General features: G+C 38.2%; 1 protein-coding gene across 12 annotated transcripts in view; it reads left to right on the top strand.

Annotated features, from left to right (window-relative positions):
* The window catches only part of ptprub (protein tyrosine phosphatase receptor type Ub), a 212,817-nt gene that overhangs the window by 132,000 nt on the left and 66,463 nt on the right, over window positions 1–14,354 (top strand). For all 12 annotated transcript variants that reach the window (XM_082149538.1, XM_082149543.1, XM_082149544.1 and 9 more), the window contains exons 5-7: window positions 3,101–3,216; window positions 5,641–5,815; window positions 9,226–9,519. In XM_082149538.1, the coding sequence (XP_082005664.1) occupies window positions 3,101–3,216; window positions 5,641–5,815; window positions 9,226–9,519 (585 nt within the window). The remainder of the gene's footprint in view (window positions 1–3,100; window positions 3,217–5,640; window positions 5,816–9,225; window positions 9,520–14,354) is intronic.

Here is a 14,354-nt window from a genome sequence, read left to right on the forward strand (position 1 = left end):
ATATTTAATAGAACCTCAGCATTTATCTGTGTTTTCCTTTTTTGCTTTTTGCTCTTGTCCACCTTCTTGTTTTAGTAGGCTCCTCAGCACTTGAATGAGTAGTGTATCCTCTGCCACCAACAGGCTCTAAAATTGGTTTCTTCATACAGTGTATTTTGTAATATAATGTGCAGACAATGAATGTAACATCTTGACTGCACCGTCTTTTCATAGGGGTGTTTTTGTGCACTTTATATAGCATATTGTAGCAATCTTGCACCTGTATTTTCTCCTGGGGATCAATAAAGTATATCTTTATTTTTATCTGTCCGATCTATTTCTTTCTTCTATTTATCCTGTTTAATCCCTGACTCTATATATTCAGTTGAAAAAAAAAAAATCTTCAAATAAATAGATATGATTTTTAAATTCAAAAGGTCATATTTCAGTTTAGTTGAACTGAGATTTCGTTTAAAGGGAAGGAAAGTACCAAGAACCATATATGCTGGAGGAAGATTATCTAGACCTTTTTATGTCATAGGATTTATCAATTGTCTCACATTCAGGCAAGGAAAATGGGTTGTTTTTAATGACATAAAAAGGTCTAGATAATCTTCCTCCAGCATATATGGTTATTGGTACTTATATGGACACAGTGTTTAACTAGCAAGTCAAACTGGAACAAATTAACATTTCTGGCCACTAAGAGATTGTTTCCCTGCATTTGAAGTCCACATGAAACAACGTTCGCAACGCATTTTGCTTCCAAAATATGACACGTTTGATGGAAGATAGAATATTTAAGTGGAGAAATGTTGGGCAGGACTTGACTGGATTGTAAACTGTGGGCGTTACGTACCAGAAATGAGCCAGTTGATTCAGGCGTGATGTTGACAATAAAGGGGCCTGATTATGTCAGCAGAAATGGAAAGTATTTTTTCTGTTTATATCAGAAACATGTATTTCAGTGTTGACTTTAAGCATGTTGTAAAGTGTGAAAGTGTGGTCAGCATCACTGTGGACTACTGTATGCACACTACCATTCAGAAGATTAGGGTTGATAAGATTCTTTTTGATAGAAATTAATACTTTTATTCAAGCAAGGATGCATTAAATTGATCAAAAGTAACAGTAAACACTTTTACATTGATACAAAAAATATTTTTGAAAAAATCATATTATCATTAAAGTGATGTTGGGTGATGTCACTTCTTGTTGACGTTTAAAGTATTGTCAAACAAAACGGAGGCTAGCTAGATCCTCCCTCCCTCCTCATCCGCGCACTAACCCCCCAAACCCCACCCCAAATCCTTCTTGTCAGTTATTGGCTGGAACAGTTTGTTATGTTTCGTGGTGCGGGTGAGCCCAGTTTGTTTTTGTTGCCATTTGTGGAGCCTGTGGTGTCTGCAGAGTAGGGGTGTGACGAGACGCTTACTCCACGAGACGAGACACGAGATTGGGTTCACGAGAACGAGACAAGACGAGATTTTTACACAATTTTTAAGAAATCCTCAATGATGAAATATATGAATGGAAAATAGTCTTTTATTCAACTTAAAATCACAAAATGCTAAAAATGTAGGTGCATTTTGAAATCAACTTGTAATGAATGTTATTTTACTTATATTTTAATTAATTCTATGCAGTAAAGGACATGCAAACACTGCAAAATGTTTTGCTATAAACTCTACCGTCTGGCTTCTCCCCTGTACGATTTCACATGAGAAATCTAACTCCTTTCCACAAATCGAACATAAAAAAATAAAACAGTATAAATAAAATAAATATAAATAACTGAAATAACACTTTAAATGCAAACAGTAAGTGTGTATCCATAATCAAAGTACTGCTCTCTCAAAACTACAAGTTCAAACAGAAACAAATTTTTTCTTCAAGCATGAAAAAGAGATAAATTAACTACACAGAACAGCCTAAGATTATGGTCATGGTCTTTTTCAAGAATATAAGCATGTCGATGATTTCTGGCAGCAGTTGAGACCTTTGGGCAGGGCTGCACGATATGAGGAAAAGCTGCGATGTGCGATAACATTGTTTAATATTGCGATGTCGATATGACTTGTGATATGTGAATGTTAGCTATACTGTTCCCATGTCTTAGTGCTTTAATAGGTTATTTGCGTGATAGGTCAAATGTTTATTACCTGCCTGGTTCAGATTACACTATTTTAACACGATTTTGGCACGATCCGTTTCGTGGATATTCGGACAACGGGCGTCGGGACGCAAGATTCGATCGTTTCATTTCGTATAGTGTGTCATAGTGGGCGATAACCTACGCGTCTGCGATGCTTCAGGACATCACGACAGAAAGACTAGCATGTTTAATTTTAACGGTCCTCCACGACGGGTTGAGTGCGAGCGAGAGTGTGCGTGTGCGTGTGTGTGTGTGTGTGCGCGTGAGTGAGCGAGGGACAGTGAGTGTGTGTGTGTGCGCGGAGTGTGTGTGTGATTGGCCCGGCACACAAATTATTTAAAAGTGGCAGGGGCATCTTCCATCACTGACATCACAACAACTCACGAGACAAAGTTTCACCTCGACGAGAAATCTCGTCGCGTTTTAATCTCGCGAGATCTCGTAACACGAGATCTCGTCACACCCCTACTGCAGAGACCGCATTTTTTTACAGTTTGTTCAGGGGACAGGCAGCTAGCGGATAGTGAGGAGATGTTTGCTGTATGTGGCCTAAAAAACGTGTGACATCGCTTAGAGCACCTTTAAGGCTGTATGTATTTGATCAAAAATACAGTTTAGCATCATTACTCCAGTCTTCAGTTGCACATGATTCATAATTTCTACTCGGGCTCATTTGGTGCTCAAGAAACATTATCAATGTTGAAAACAGTAATATTTGCAATACATTTTTTTCAGGAATCTTTGATGAACAGAAAATTCAAAAGAACAGCATTGAAATCTTTTGTAACATTATAAGTGTCCTTACTGTCAGACTTTTGATCAATTGAATTCATCCTTGCTGAATAAAAGTATTAATGGAAAAAAACTTCTGAATGGTAGTGAATGCTAATAATTATTATATATTTTTTTTTTCGTTACTTTGGATATTTTGTTGCTATTCTGAACCCCTTATGTCTCTGTGCTCAGATAAATCTCCTCATTTCTCTCGCTTGGGAGACGTGGAGGTCAACGCTGGACAAAACGCCACGTTCCAGTGCGTAGCAGCAGGACGTCCCTCTGAAGCAGAGAAGTTCCTGTTGGAAGTGAGTATAGATTGATTTTTATGGAGGTATTTTTAGTGAGTATAATCATGTTTTTTTTTTATTCTTCTTTTTTATGGAGATCTTTAGCAATGGAATAATCATCTAAGGCTGAGGTTGCCCTCTGTAGTGACTTACTGAAAGTCAACAAAATTTGCACCAAATGTGCTCAAAGCACCTGAGTGTTACCGTTTTAAAAGGGCAGCATTCTTAAGTTGGGCACTGTAAATATTAAGAACACTTTGGTTTAAATTGATTTTGTTCTAAAACTCCTATAGTTCCTCAGATGCGATCAGAGAGCTTTACTTGACAACCTTTCAGTTACATTTCAGATCTTTAAGAAAATTAGTTGTAAACTGTAAATCTTCGAAAGAAAAGCCATGTAGAGATCGCTCTTTCTTCGTCTGCCTTTGTTATTTAATATAATTGTTCTGAGAGTATTTTTAGGATCTAACATGGTCTTTGGAAGGAACATATCCAACTGTCCTCAGAGAGCTGAAGTTTCTGGCATCAAAAGGTGGAATTAAATGAATGATTATGTCACATCAAGGTCAAGGACAGATGCCTGTGGTTACAAGCTGTCACAGCGACACAAGATTTTGCAATAATCAATGTCCTCAAACCCTCTGAAGTGCTCATTCCTCCCCTAAACACAGCAGGAGATATATGATTCTGTCTTCACTTCCATTTTATATGGATGTTTTCTTACTTCTGTCTGTAGTTGCAGCTGCAGCCTAGTTTCTGCCTTTAATCATGGATATCGTACTCTGTAGATGCTCCCCCCCCCCCCCCCCCCCCCTTTTTTTTTGGCAGCTGTGGTCCTTACAGGCATTACAGTGTGACATTTTGGTAACCTCTATATTTTACAGTTTATAGCTGTCATTAAGTGTGTGTGAGAGAGAGAGAGTATGTGAGAGTATGTGTACTTTAATGGGAAAATATTGTTTAAAAAAAAAAAAAATTCTCTCTATAAAAGTATGCATGTAATTTACAGAGAGAGGCTATACAGTATATTTAACAAGTGTATATATTTTGTGTATATATCGTATACACAATTCATTTTTATAATTATAATAATACAATAATTTATATATTATATACCTACACACCTAACCGACCCCAAACTTTGGAACGGTGTATGAATAGTAAAATGATGTGTATTATCTTTAAAAATATAAAACATTTTACAGTATATGGTCAGGTAACTTAAGTTTTAACATTTTTTAAACTGATACCAAACGGGCATTGTTCAAATGCATCTGTAATATGTGGCACGTTGTCCCCAGCTCTCTTATAGTATGTTTTCCCTACATGTTTGCCTGTCTGGCAGTTCACTGAATGTGATTGCTAGGTTGAATAAAGACAAAGTGGCCCTCAAAGCCAGATGATTGTACGTTTGGCTTTGTTTTATGTGAACCTCAAATTTGCAGCCATTGCCCACACATTACCCTTACATTCAGGTCTGGTTTGTGTGGTCTTGAACCACATTGAAAGCCTAAACACTTTAGCAGCCCCATAATAAACACACATAGTTGTGTAGCAGCCGCTGACCTCCTTCTCGAAGTGCTTTCTGTTCGTATGAGTGCACTCTCAACGCTCATTTTGTGTCCTTGGTATTCAGAGAGGGGAAAATGCGAATGCGTTGACATCTTGGATGGGTGCTATTCACACCACTGTCTCGCTATGATTACCTGAGCCGCAGTGAAAGGTTGCTGCTATCAAGTGTGGTTTTGTGTGAGAGACGTGTCTGGTTCCTCACCAAGCTCCACGTAGCAATTCCCAGTACTAAGTTAAGTGCAAGAGTTCTTTATTTTTGGTCCTTATTTTTGGTCCTCATTATTCAGATGAATCATACTTCAGTCTCCAACTTTTAGGGCTGGTCTCTCAACATAAATTTAAGCTTTTCACTGTCATTCATCTGCATGAAATGGCGTCATTGCTGCACTTAGTATACACAAAGTACGCATGATCGCGAATTGGAAAGCGAAATTGCATTCGAAAGCGATTTCAATACCCCACATATTGATAGCGGCTCCTTGATGGCTGCATATTATATACAATATAATAACCCAACGAGACAACGCAAAAACATTAAAATATATTTTCCCCGTCCCTTTAGGGGTTCTGTAGAATGCGTCAATTCCTTTCCGGACATACGTAGTGTACATACTTGCCTTTTGGAGCTTGACAGCCTGTTGTCACTATGATATATGTGTGTACCTTAAATATAAGATGCATAATTGATAACTTCGTCAAGTAATTGGGCAAATGCAATTTTAGTCTTGTTTTGGCTGAGTATCTGAGTTTTATGACAAATGGCTTTATCTCAGAAAAGTGCATTGCTCATTCAGTGTTTATATAAGAACTTGGCAGGGTATGCTTGGTGAGTAGACTGTAGCGTGTTTTCATGTTTTTCTTCTTTTCTAGCGGCACAATGGTGAAGTGTCCTCAGGTGGTTCTGTCAAGCACTTGGGCCGCAACCGCTTCGCAGTGTCCTTTCAACTGGAGGACGTCCAGAAGCCAGAGCAGGACCTCTACCGCTGCGTCACGCAGTCCTCCAGAGGCTCCGGCGTCTCCAACTTTGCTGAACTCATCGTCAAAGGTGAAGAGCTTGTTTTCTTCCTTTCTTTTGTCCTTTGTGTCTTCGTTTTACTGCCCATAATGTGCACATCACAGGATAATGGGATTCTGGCTAAATCCATGTCATTATATTCTATTTCTATTATAGCATTGCATTCTCTCATCTTAGGCTCTTTTGTTCTGAAATTATCAGTTTTGTAAAACGTGTGTGTGTGTGTGTGTGTGTGTGTGTGTGTGTGTGTGTGTGTGTGTGTGTGTGTGTGTGTGTGTGTGTGTGTGTGTGTGGACTTTTGTTTGCAGTTGGTTTTTAGTAAAGCTTAAGGGGATAAAAATGCACACCAAAATGGTAATTCTGTCTTTAACACAAAAACATTTAAAGTCTTTACATACACAAACTCCAGCTCCAAAAAGGATAAAAAGCACCATTAAGTAGTCCATTCAAATAAAGTCATACAAATTCAATTTGAGTTGTTTAAGTTGAATCTTCACCTCCGCTGCAGCTAAATTCAAATACAGAAGGGTGCAGATTTGATATTATTGACACCCCATCTACATATTGCTATGTGAATAGGGTGCCATATTTGATTTGAGAGCTGCTTTTGATCGGTTGCAGATTTTCAATGAATCACATTTTTTAAAACATTATTATTATATATAGTCCTTTTTGGAGCTTGAAAAAAAAAAGGCATAAATGACACGAGGGGTAAATAATTATAATGATCATTTTCAACTAGGCTATCCATTTTGATCGGAATCTGTGAGATTTCATTTATTTGTATTTATAGAACAGTATCAAGGGTCTAAAGTAGTATAAAACATTTCCTGAGAATAATCACGATGATTCAGCATCGTATTTAACCAAAGCAGACCTCCTCCCTACTTGAAATTTCAACCATATAACTTGACACCTGCCCATCAGCCTACAGTGGCAGCTTTCTGTATCCACCTTTAAACCCTGGTCAGATTGATGTCCCCTAAGAAAAAGGAGAAGTCAGGAGTGGAATAAGGATAGGGATGGATGGAGCCATGTGGGTTGTTCAGCTTCCATCCTCAAGGCATACTGAGAGAGGCTATGAGACAGCACCATGCTAATCCTATTGATAGATGTAGCAGCACGGATTATGGCGAATTTAGAAATACGGCTTTACTGTATGCCACAATGTGACCTAGAAGCACAGCATTATAAAACCTTTAGGCTGTTTTTTAATGCAGTCATAACAAACCTAGAAATGAAAAATCACAGGTAATACCCTCAGAGATCCTAAAAGAGAAACTTCGAGCCATTCAATTATTTTTATTTCTCACACTGTTTATTATTTAACTCTGGTTAAGCACTTTGCTTCCTTCTTACCCAGATCACAGAATAAAACAGACTTTGCAAGGATATTTTTGAGTCCTAATGTTTTTATTTTATTTTTTTTTATTTTACTTTTTTAAGAGAAACGCCCTTGTTGTATAGATAGCACTTTCCCAGCAGATAACTTTCTAATTGGCATGTTTTTCTTGCTTGTGCTGCTAAAGCGAGTGTATAAGAGCATCTGCTAAATGCCTTAAATTAAACCAAATCACAGGATAAAATGATAAATGTTCTCTAGATCTTGTCATCAAATTCAAAACTCATTTAACATGCACTGTTTTTAGTGGTCTGACTAATCAAATGTTCAGCAAAGTGCTTAGATACAAAGCGCTTGCTCTTGTGGCACTTGTCACATTGACTCATTACAACTTCATCATTATATTTTTACCGGAGCTGTAGGCAGAATCCACTCGGGAACATCGCAGTATGAAGCATAACTTATAATGAGACCCGCTTGCATCTGTGTCTCTGTTACAGAGCTTTAAAGCCATTTCAGACTATAGCTGCATTCCCTCTGCAGCATGTTATTGGCATTGCTTCCTGATGGCTTTTACTTCGACAGGAGGTCCTATTTAAAATGCATTACTGCACCTCAGTTAAGCACGGCAGATTGGCCCCACCAGACGAGTCCATAAAGCTATAGGCCCACATTCTAGCGTGGCAGCGTTGATGCAAGCTCATTACGCTCACCTTAGATTTCCCTTTCCTTTCGCTCTGATCTTCTCCTTGTCTTTTCCAAACTGCCCTCCCACGCTTGCCCCCGCTAACGAGAGGCTAATCAGTCCTTTAATTAGCTTGATCAACTCATTTCACAACTCACTGTTCCTCAATGGGCCCATAGATTACATAGCAACAGGGCTAATGCAGAGGAGCCAGAGGGCTAATGAGAATTGTTCTCAGTCAGTCCGTAGGGTTCAGATCTGTTTTTCGCAGTAACTCTGAACTCTGGCGTTCTCGGGGTGGAATTAATAATCTGCCCTAACCAACGCTGGATAGAAGGAGAATCATAAGGAAGATAACTGGCGGCCAGTTTTTATGTCTCCTCTCATATGAAAGTGGAGTTTGAGTTGGCTTTATTCTTCTATATAATAGGAGTTCTTTATTATGCCTTTCTCTGACAGACAAGATGAGCTTTATTACTCGCTGCATCTCATATCTCTCCAAGGAGAGGCTTTCTCTGTCCCTAGCTGGATATTTGCCATCTGCAGCTGGCCCTGAGAGAGAAAGCTTGCAGACACAGCAGACCCGAAGATTAGTCATGGGAAAAGTCAGCGCTGATATCTTTTTTTTTTCATTGGACCCCTCGCTTCCATCCTTCTAAATCAATTTCTCTCACTAATTGTTCGATAACTCAAGACCCTTTGAAGCTCTAGTGATTAGTCAGGGTTTAAATATATATCCCCCCCAAAAAAAACCTTTTACCTTGCAAATCTAATAGGAGATTTTTTCCTTGTTATTCTGGCTACTGTGTATCTGCCCGCCAAGTTCCTCAGGGGGCTAGATATGAAAATTTACATTTATGCATTTGGCAGACACTTTTATCCAGAGCGACTTATATTGCATTTCAAGGTACACATTTACATTCTTATCAGTTCTTGCTTTCCTTGGGAATCGAACCCATGACCGTGGCGTTGCAAGCACCAACGCTCTACTGTTTGAGCTACCGGAAAGGTAGCTTTCAAAATCTCACATTAAATAGCATGACCTTGTATCTGACGTTCTTCCACAGTCTACAGTCTTGCACATCTGTTGGTTTACTTATAGCTCTCCCTTGAGGACCTGAAAGAACCAGCTATTGGAGGTTTAATGTGCATGGCCAGATTGGTATTTTAACCCTTGAACCTTGCATTTAAGTTGTACCATTTTGAACGGCAAATGTTATTTCATCTCATGTCAACTGCTGTCAAGATAAGCTTAAAAACTAGGTAAAATAGATTAGAGTGATTCAGGTTAGAGTACATTAAAACATTTCATATATTCCTTCTGGGGGTTGCTTGAAAAAGGCTAAAATATGAACATATTTTCTTCATTCCTTGAATAGACTTTTTCCGTAATCTTCTCTGTTTCTATCACAGTTCCCCCATCTCCCATTGCTCCACCCCAGCTGTTGAGAGCAGGCTCCACGTATTTGATCATTCAACTAAACACCAACTCCATCCTGGGCGATGGCCCTATCATCCGTCGGGAAATCGAATATCGGGCCAGCCAGGCACCCTGGTCGGAGATCCTTGGAGTTAACATGGTTACATATAAGCTATGGCACCTGGATCCAGATACGGAGTACCATATCAGTGTGCTGCTCACTCGGCCGGGTGAGGGTGGGACCGGGCCATCTGGACCACCCCTCATCAGCAGAACCAAGTGTGCAGGTGAGTGACTGGAGAACTTCACTTTCATTACAAGGTCTATTGAAAATAGATTAATTTAATGTTGGAAGACTGTGATGTGAAATGTGATGATCTCATCATTTCACTGTGATGATCTTATCATTTCAGTGTGATGATCTCATCATTTCACTGTGATGAGAAATGAATTAAAATATCTAACTCTTTCCCCTTTCTAAGCTTTCCATTTAATCTTGTTATGTATGGTAAAAAAAACAGCTCTATATATATTTCTAAACTAGTGGTCAAAACTTTGGAATAATAAAGTTTTTTTTAATGTTTTTTAAAAGAAGTCTCACGTGATCATTCACAAATCATTCTAATAGTCTTATTCGTTGCTCAAGAAACAATATTTAAAACAGGTGTTGCTCAATATTTTTGTAAAAAAAAAATGTTTAAAAAGAGTATTATTAAAACTGTTATAATTATTAAAATGACTATATTTCAAATAAATATTGTTCCTTTGCATCACTCCATCTTGTTTGTTGATGAATCCTGAAAAAAAATATCACAGACTTTCCTCAAAGATATTAAGCTAATTATTAAGCAGCAAAACTCTTAATTATTCCAAACTTTTGATTGACACTACCAGTATATTCTCCCGATTAAATTTTCTCATAATTTTCCATTAAAAATCCATATTGATCAACCACTAATGGAACAGCATGTGAGTTTGAAAAGTGTTTAATGCCAGTTCGTAAAATATATCCAACTCACTTTTTGAAAAAGTGGATGATTAATTTAAATTTAAATGTTCTGAACCGAAACTGCGGGCATCTCTCCTGTGGCGCCTTCTTGTGCCTGTCAAAACAAACAGCAAGGGGTGCGGTAATGCATGGTTCTACCTGCAAATGAGAGTCTCTGCCACGTCCAGCTGTTTCAGAACTAGAAAGGGTGTGATTAGGAAGATTGATCCTGTTTTTATCCGAAAGGAAAAGAGAGTGAAAATGCAGGTTGAGGATTTGCCCCTAGACCTGGTCAACGTGGTAATGGTCACCATTTTACATCACATCGTCTTCTAAACACACACACACATGCTATCACACAAATCAACGCCTTCCTTTTTAAATGACACATCACAATCATTCCCACCTTGTTCTGGAAACCAGACACCTACCATTCATCAGCCAGCAAGACAAAGAGAGGCAGCCAGGTGAAACACGGAGAGCAGAAGAGCATGACAACACAGGAGACTTCAGAATGGCATAGCAGGGAGAAAAAGACATCAGCAGATAAGACAGAGTCGGAGTGAGAAAGATTCGTCTGTGAATCACTTGGAGACGCGTTTTAGTCTTAAACAGCTTTTGTCTCTAAAAGGAAGGCGGAGAAAAATGAGGAGCAGACATTCACGCTAAATATTTCCAACTGTTTCCATTTTCTCTTCCACATTAAGTCTAGATTGAAATTCTTCTTTAAATGGAGTATTTGCATCATATTCCCTGTGGTGCCTCGCTGCACATGAATATTGGGGCTGTTTAAGCTGCTGTCATATTTGCTGAACTGTTGAAGATGTAATTTTGACTCAATAGAAGCACATCAGTGGGATTGGAAGTAAAATGAGGTTTTCCATACTCCGTTCGTGCTCAAATCTCCTGTGTATTCTGCCGTCAACTGAATAGAAGTCGAAGATATAATTGAGTGCTTGGAGAAGTGCGCTAGTGGGAACGCCATGTTGTGTCAGAGGCTATGAAGTTTGATTTGTTTGACAGCGCTCACATACACTCTGATGACTTGTTAATCATGGTTAAAAGAGGGTTAGCATCTACAGTCATGTGACTCAATATTCTGATTAGTCTCCAGGGAACTCAGTCTCAAAAGAATATTAGCTGCTGCTACAAGACAAGATCTTTGTTTTGTAACATCATCTTCAATAGTTTATACTTGAAACCGATCCTTTCAATGAATTTGATGAAGGATTTATAGTTCTTTACCTAACGCATTAGCTTCGCCTGTCAAGTGTACAATGAAATTTTATTCCTCAGAGGTCTGCTCATGAGACTTGATGGAGCTCTCAGGTATGTTTTACTTGAAGGGATTGTTCATCCATAAATTTAAATTCTTCTGCTGAAACATGGCAGTTGAAATATTATAAAAAATGTCTTCTTTTGTTTTGCAGAATAAATGTATACAGATTTGGAATGACATGAGGAGTGTAAATGATGACAGAATTGAAGAGTCTTTTTAAGTATAACATTTTAGTTGTCTCTTTTAAAAGTTTAAAGGCAGCATGAAATGAAAATTCGCTATTATCTATTCTCTAAATGCATGTTATATGTGTTATTGTGAACAATTCATCCATGTGAGAGTTTTGACCTCGTAATGTCAAAATGTCATAACTGGACTTTTCAGGGAAAAGATCTCTGGTGACATATGCAGGACTTTTCTAATCATTTAGTCCACTTAAACCCTGTCCTTGCAGTCTCACATTTGTCTGACTCTTCTTTTGAGTTCAACGTCCACATCACAAAATTCAATCAACAACTGATGCATAGAACCAAGCCCCGCTCTTCATTTTTTTCTTTTTAGATAATGCGTTACACTTGTTTGTACCTCACAATACGGAAGAAAGTATCTGTCACTACCTCCATTTCATTGTGACTTTATAGTTATAAAATAGTTATAATAGCATTGTGTATAGATAATTTCATCAAGAAATAGTTGAGGTAATTTTGAAATGTCTGACTTGTGATTGTAGATGTTTTAATCAATCTGACCACAATCTCTTCTTAAACTACAGACATGAGATTTGTTTTCTTGTAGTGTCCACTTGCTCTCCGTTTAAACTAACTGAGAGAAATGGTTAAAATATTGACTTTGCTGTGAGAAAAAAAAATCCCAGCTAAACCATTCTAAAATAGTTCATCTTCAATAGTTCATAACTGGTTGTAAATGCCTGGTTTAAGAAGGTCTCACATATTGGTTCTTAGCTAGGCTCCCATCCTGGCCCACTGAAACCCCTTTTAAACCAGCCAACAGGCCAGCCAGTCCAGCTAAAACCAGCAAACTAGCTTAGGCTGGTTTAAAGTCAGCGTGAAACGGAATTTGTGATCGTCTTTTCTTCCTTATTATGATGTATATCTGAGTGAAACAGCCTCTCAAAAAAGAAAAGAAAAATTGGGATTGTAGATCCCAATGAAAAATCAGGAATTGATTGGATCGTTGGATGATTGTGGTTTTCTATTGCGGCGATATCATGTGAGTGACAGGTTGTCCCACCCTCACACCGAGAAACACATCATCAGAGAAAAGATGTCATTGCAAAAGGGAGGTAAAGTTATTTTGATTAATGATTGAGCCATACGAGGGCACATGAATTAAAAGAAAATATATAGAATATTCCATATAAAAACAAGAATTGTACATTTTGATTTCATGGTGACTTAAAGATGTTTTTATTCAATAGGGGAAGATTATGTCATTTGTTGTTTTTCTTACTTACGGGTTGTGGCACTTCTCTTTATCTTTAGGCTGGGCTGCTATTATACATCACAAACCCGACTGGTCACATTTTCTCCCTGATGTTTTTTTTTTTAGAAAAAGGGATAGAGTCTAGTGTCAGCTCATCTGTCTTCATCCAGCAGGTGAATCCACCTACTCTGTTACAAAGGTGACTTTAATCATCTCCGGCTTCATATGATCTGCTCAAAATGGCCTCCATCCAGGGATGCCATTAACGCCTGTACACAGACCCGATGCTGTCAATCTTCCCTGTTGATATATTCCTAGCTCGCATCCAACTAGATCGTATTATTGTATTTGTTTGTATGTTTAGGTTCACCTTGTATGGCTCCTCACTCTTAGCAGATCATTTTTATCAATTTTTTCAACTGCAAGAACTTTAGATACTTTCACAACCCTGGTTGACTTCTCCTCCCCAAAAAATTTTTGTAGGAAAGTAAAATGAATGATGGGATGACTGGGTTGGTTCTGGCTGCAGCTGAAGATTGCATCCTGGTGCGCGGCTCTTGGAAGTGACCTACATAAAAATGATGAAAGCAGGCGCAGTCCTGTGGGCATAGCCAGGGAACTGCTGGACATTTCACAGAACACGGCCAGGTGTGCTTGATGAGGCGTTGTTGTGATTAGGACCAAGACTTGATGTGAAGGAATGTTCCTTTGAGGAGAGGGAGATTAGAAAGAGGAAAAAGATGGAAGAATGGGACAAACATTGCACTTCTGCCACAGTCTGGTTCACAGATGGTCCTCCACCTGCCACTGGGTCTCTTTAGGTGTTCCTCGGAGTGAGTTATACTGTGGACTGTAATGACTTAAGGTACATTGCTCCCAAAAATGCAGATTTTGTCATCATTTACTCTCCCTTGTGTGGTTCCAAACCTGTATGACTTTCTGGTAGCACTTTATTTGAAGATGATAGTTACACATTACTACATGTATTTACTTTAGTAATAAAAGTAAATTATGCATAATTACAAGTAACTAACCCTAACCTTAACTGTAACTATAGTAATTACATGTAGTTAAATAATATTACTTTTTTAAGTAAGTACAATGTAACTGTGTCACCTTAAAATAAAGTGTAACTGACTTACTTTCTTCTGCAGAGCACAAAAGAAGATATTTTGAAATATTGTGGCTGTGCAATTAAGGTTAATGGGTGTTTTGGACCCCATAGACTTTTATTTTATTCAGGAACATTTGAAACATTATTCAGAACATCATCTTTTTTTGTTCTGCAGAAAAAAGTTAGTCAAAAATGCTAATTTTCTCATCATTTACTCACCCATTCCAAACCTGTATGAATGACTGTCTTGCATCAAAAAAGGTGATGCTTTGAACAATACTCTTTTTCCATGCAATGA

This window comes from Leuciscus leuciscus (assembly GCF_965113295.1).
Source record: "Leuciscus leuciscus genome assembly, chromosome: 20".
NCBI lineage: Eukaryota > Metazoa > Chordata > Actinopteri > Cypriniformes > Leuciscidae > Leuciscus > Leuciscus leuciscus.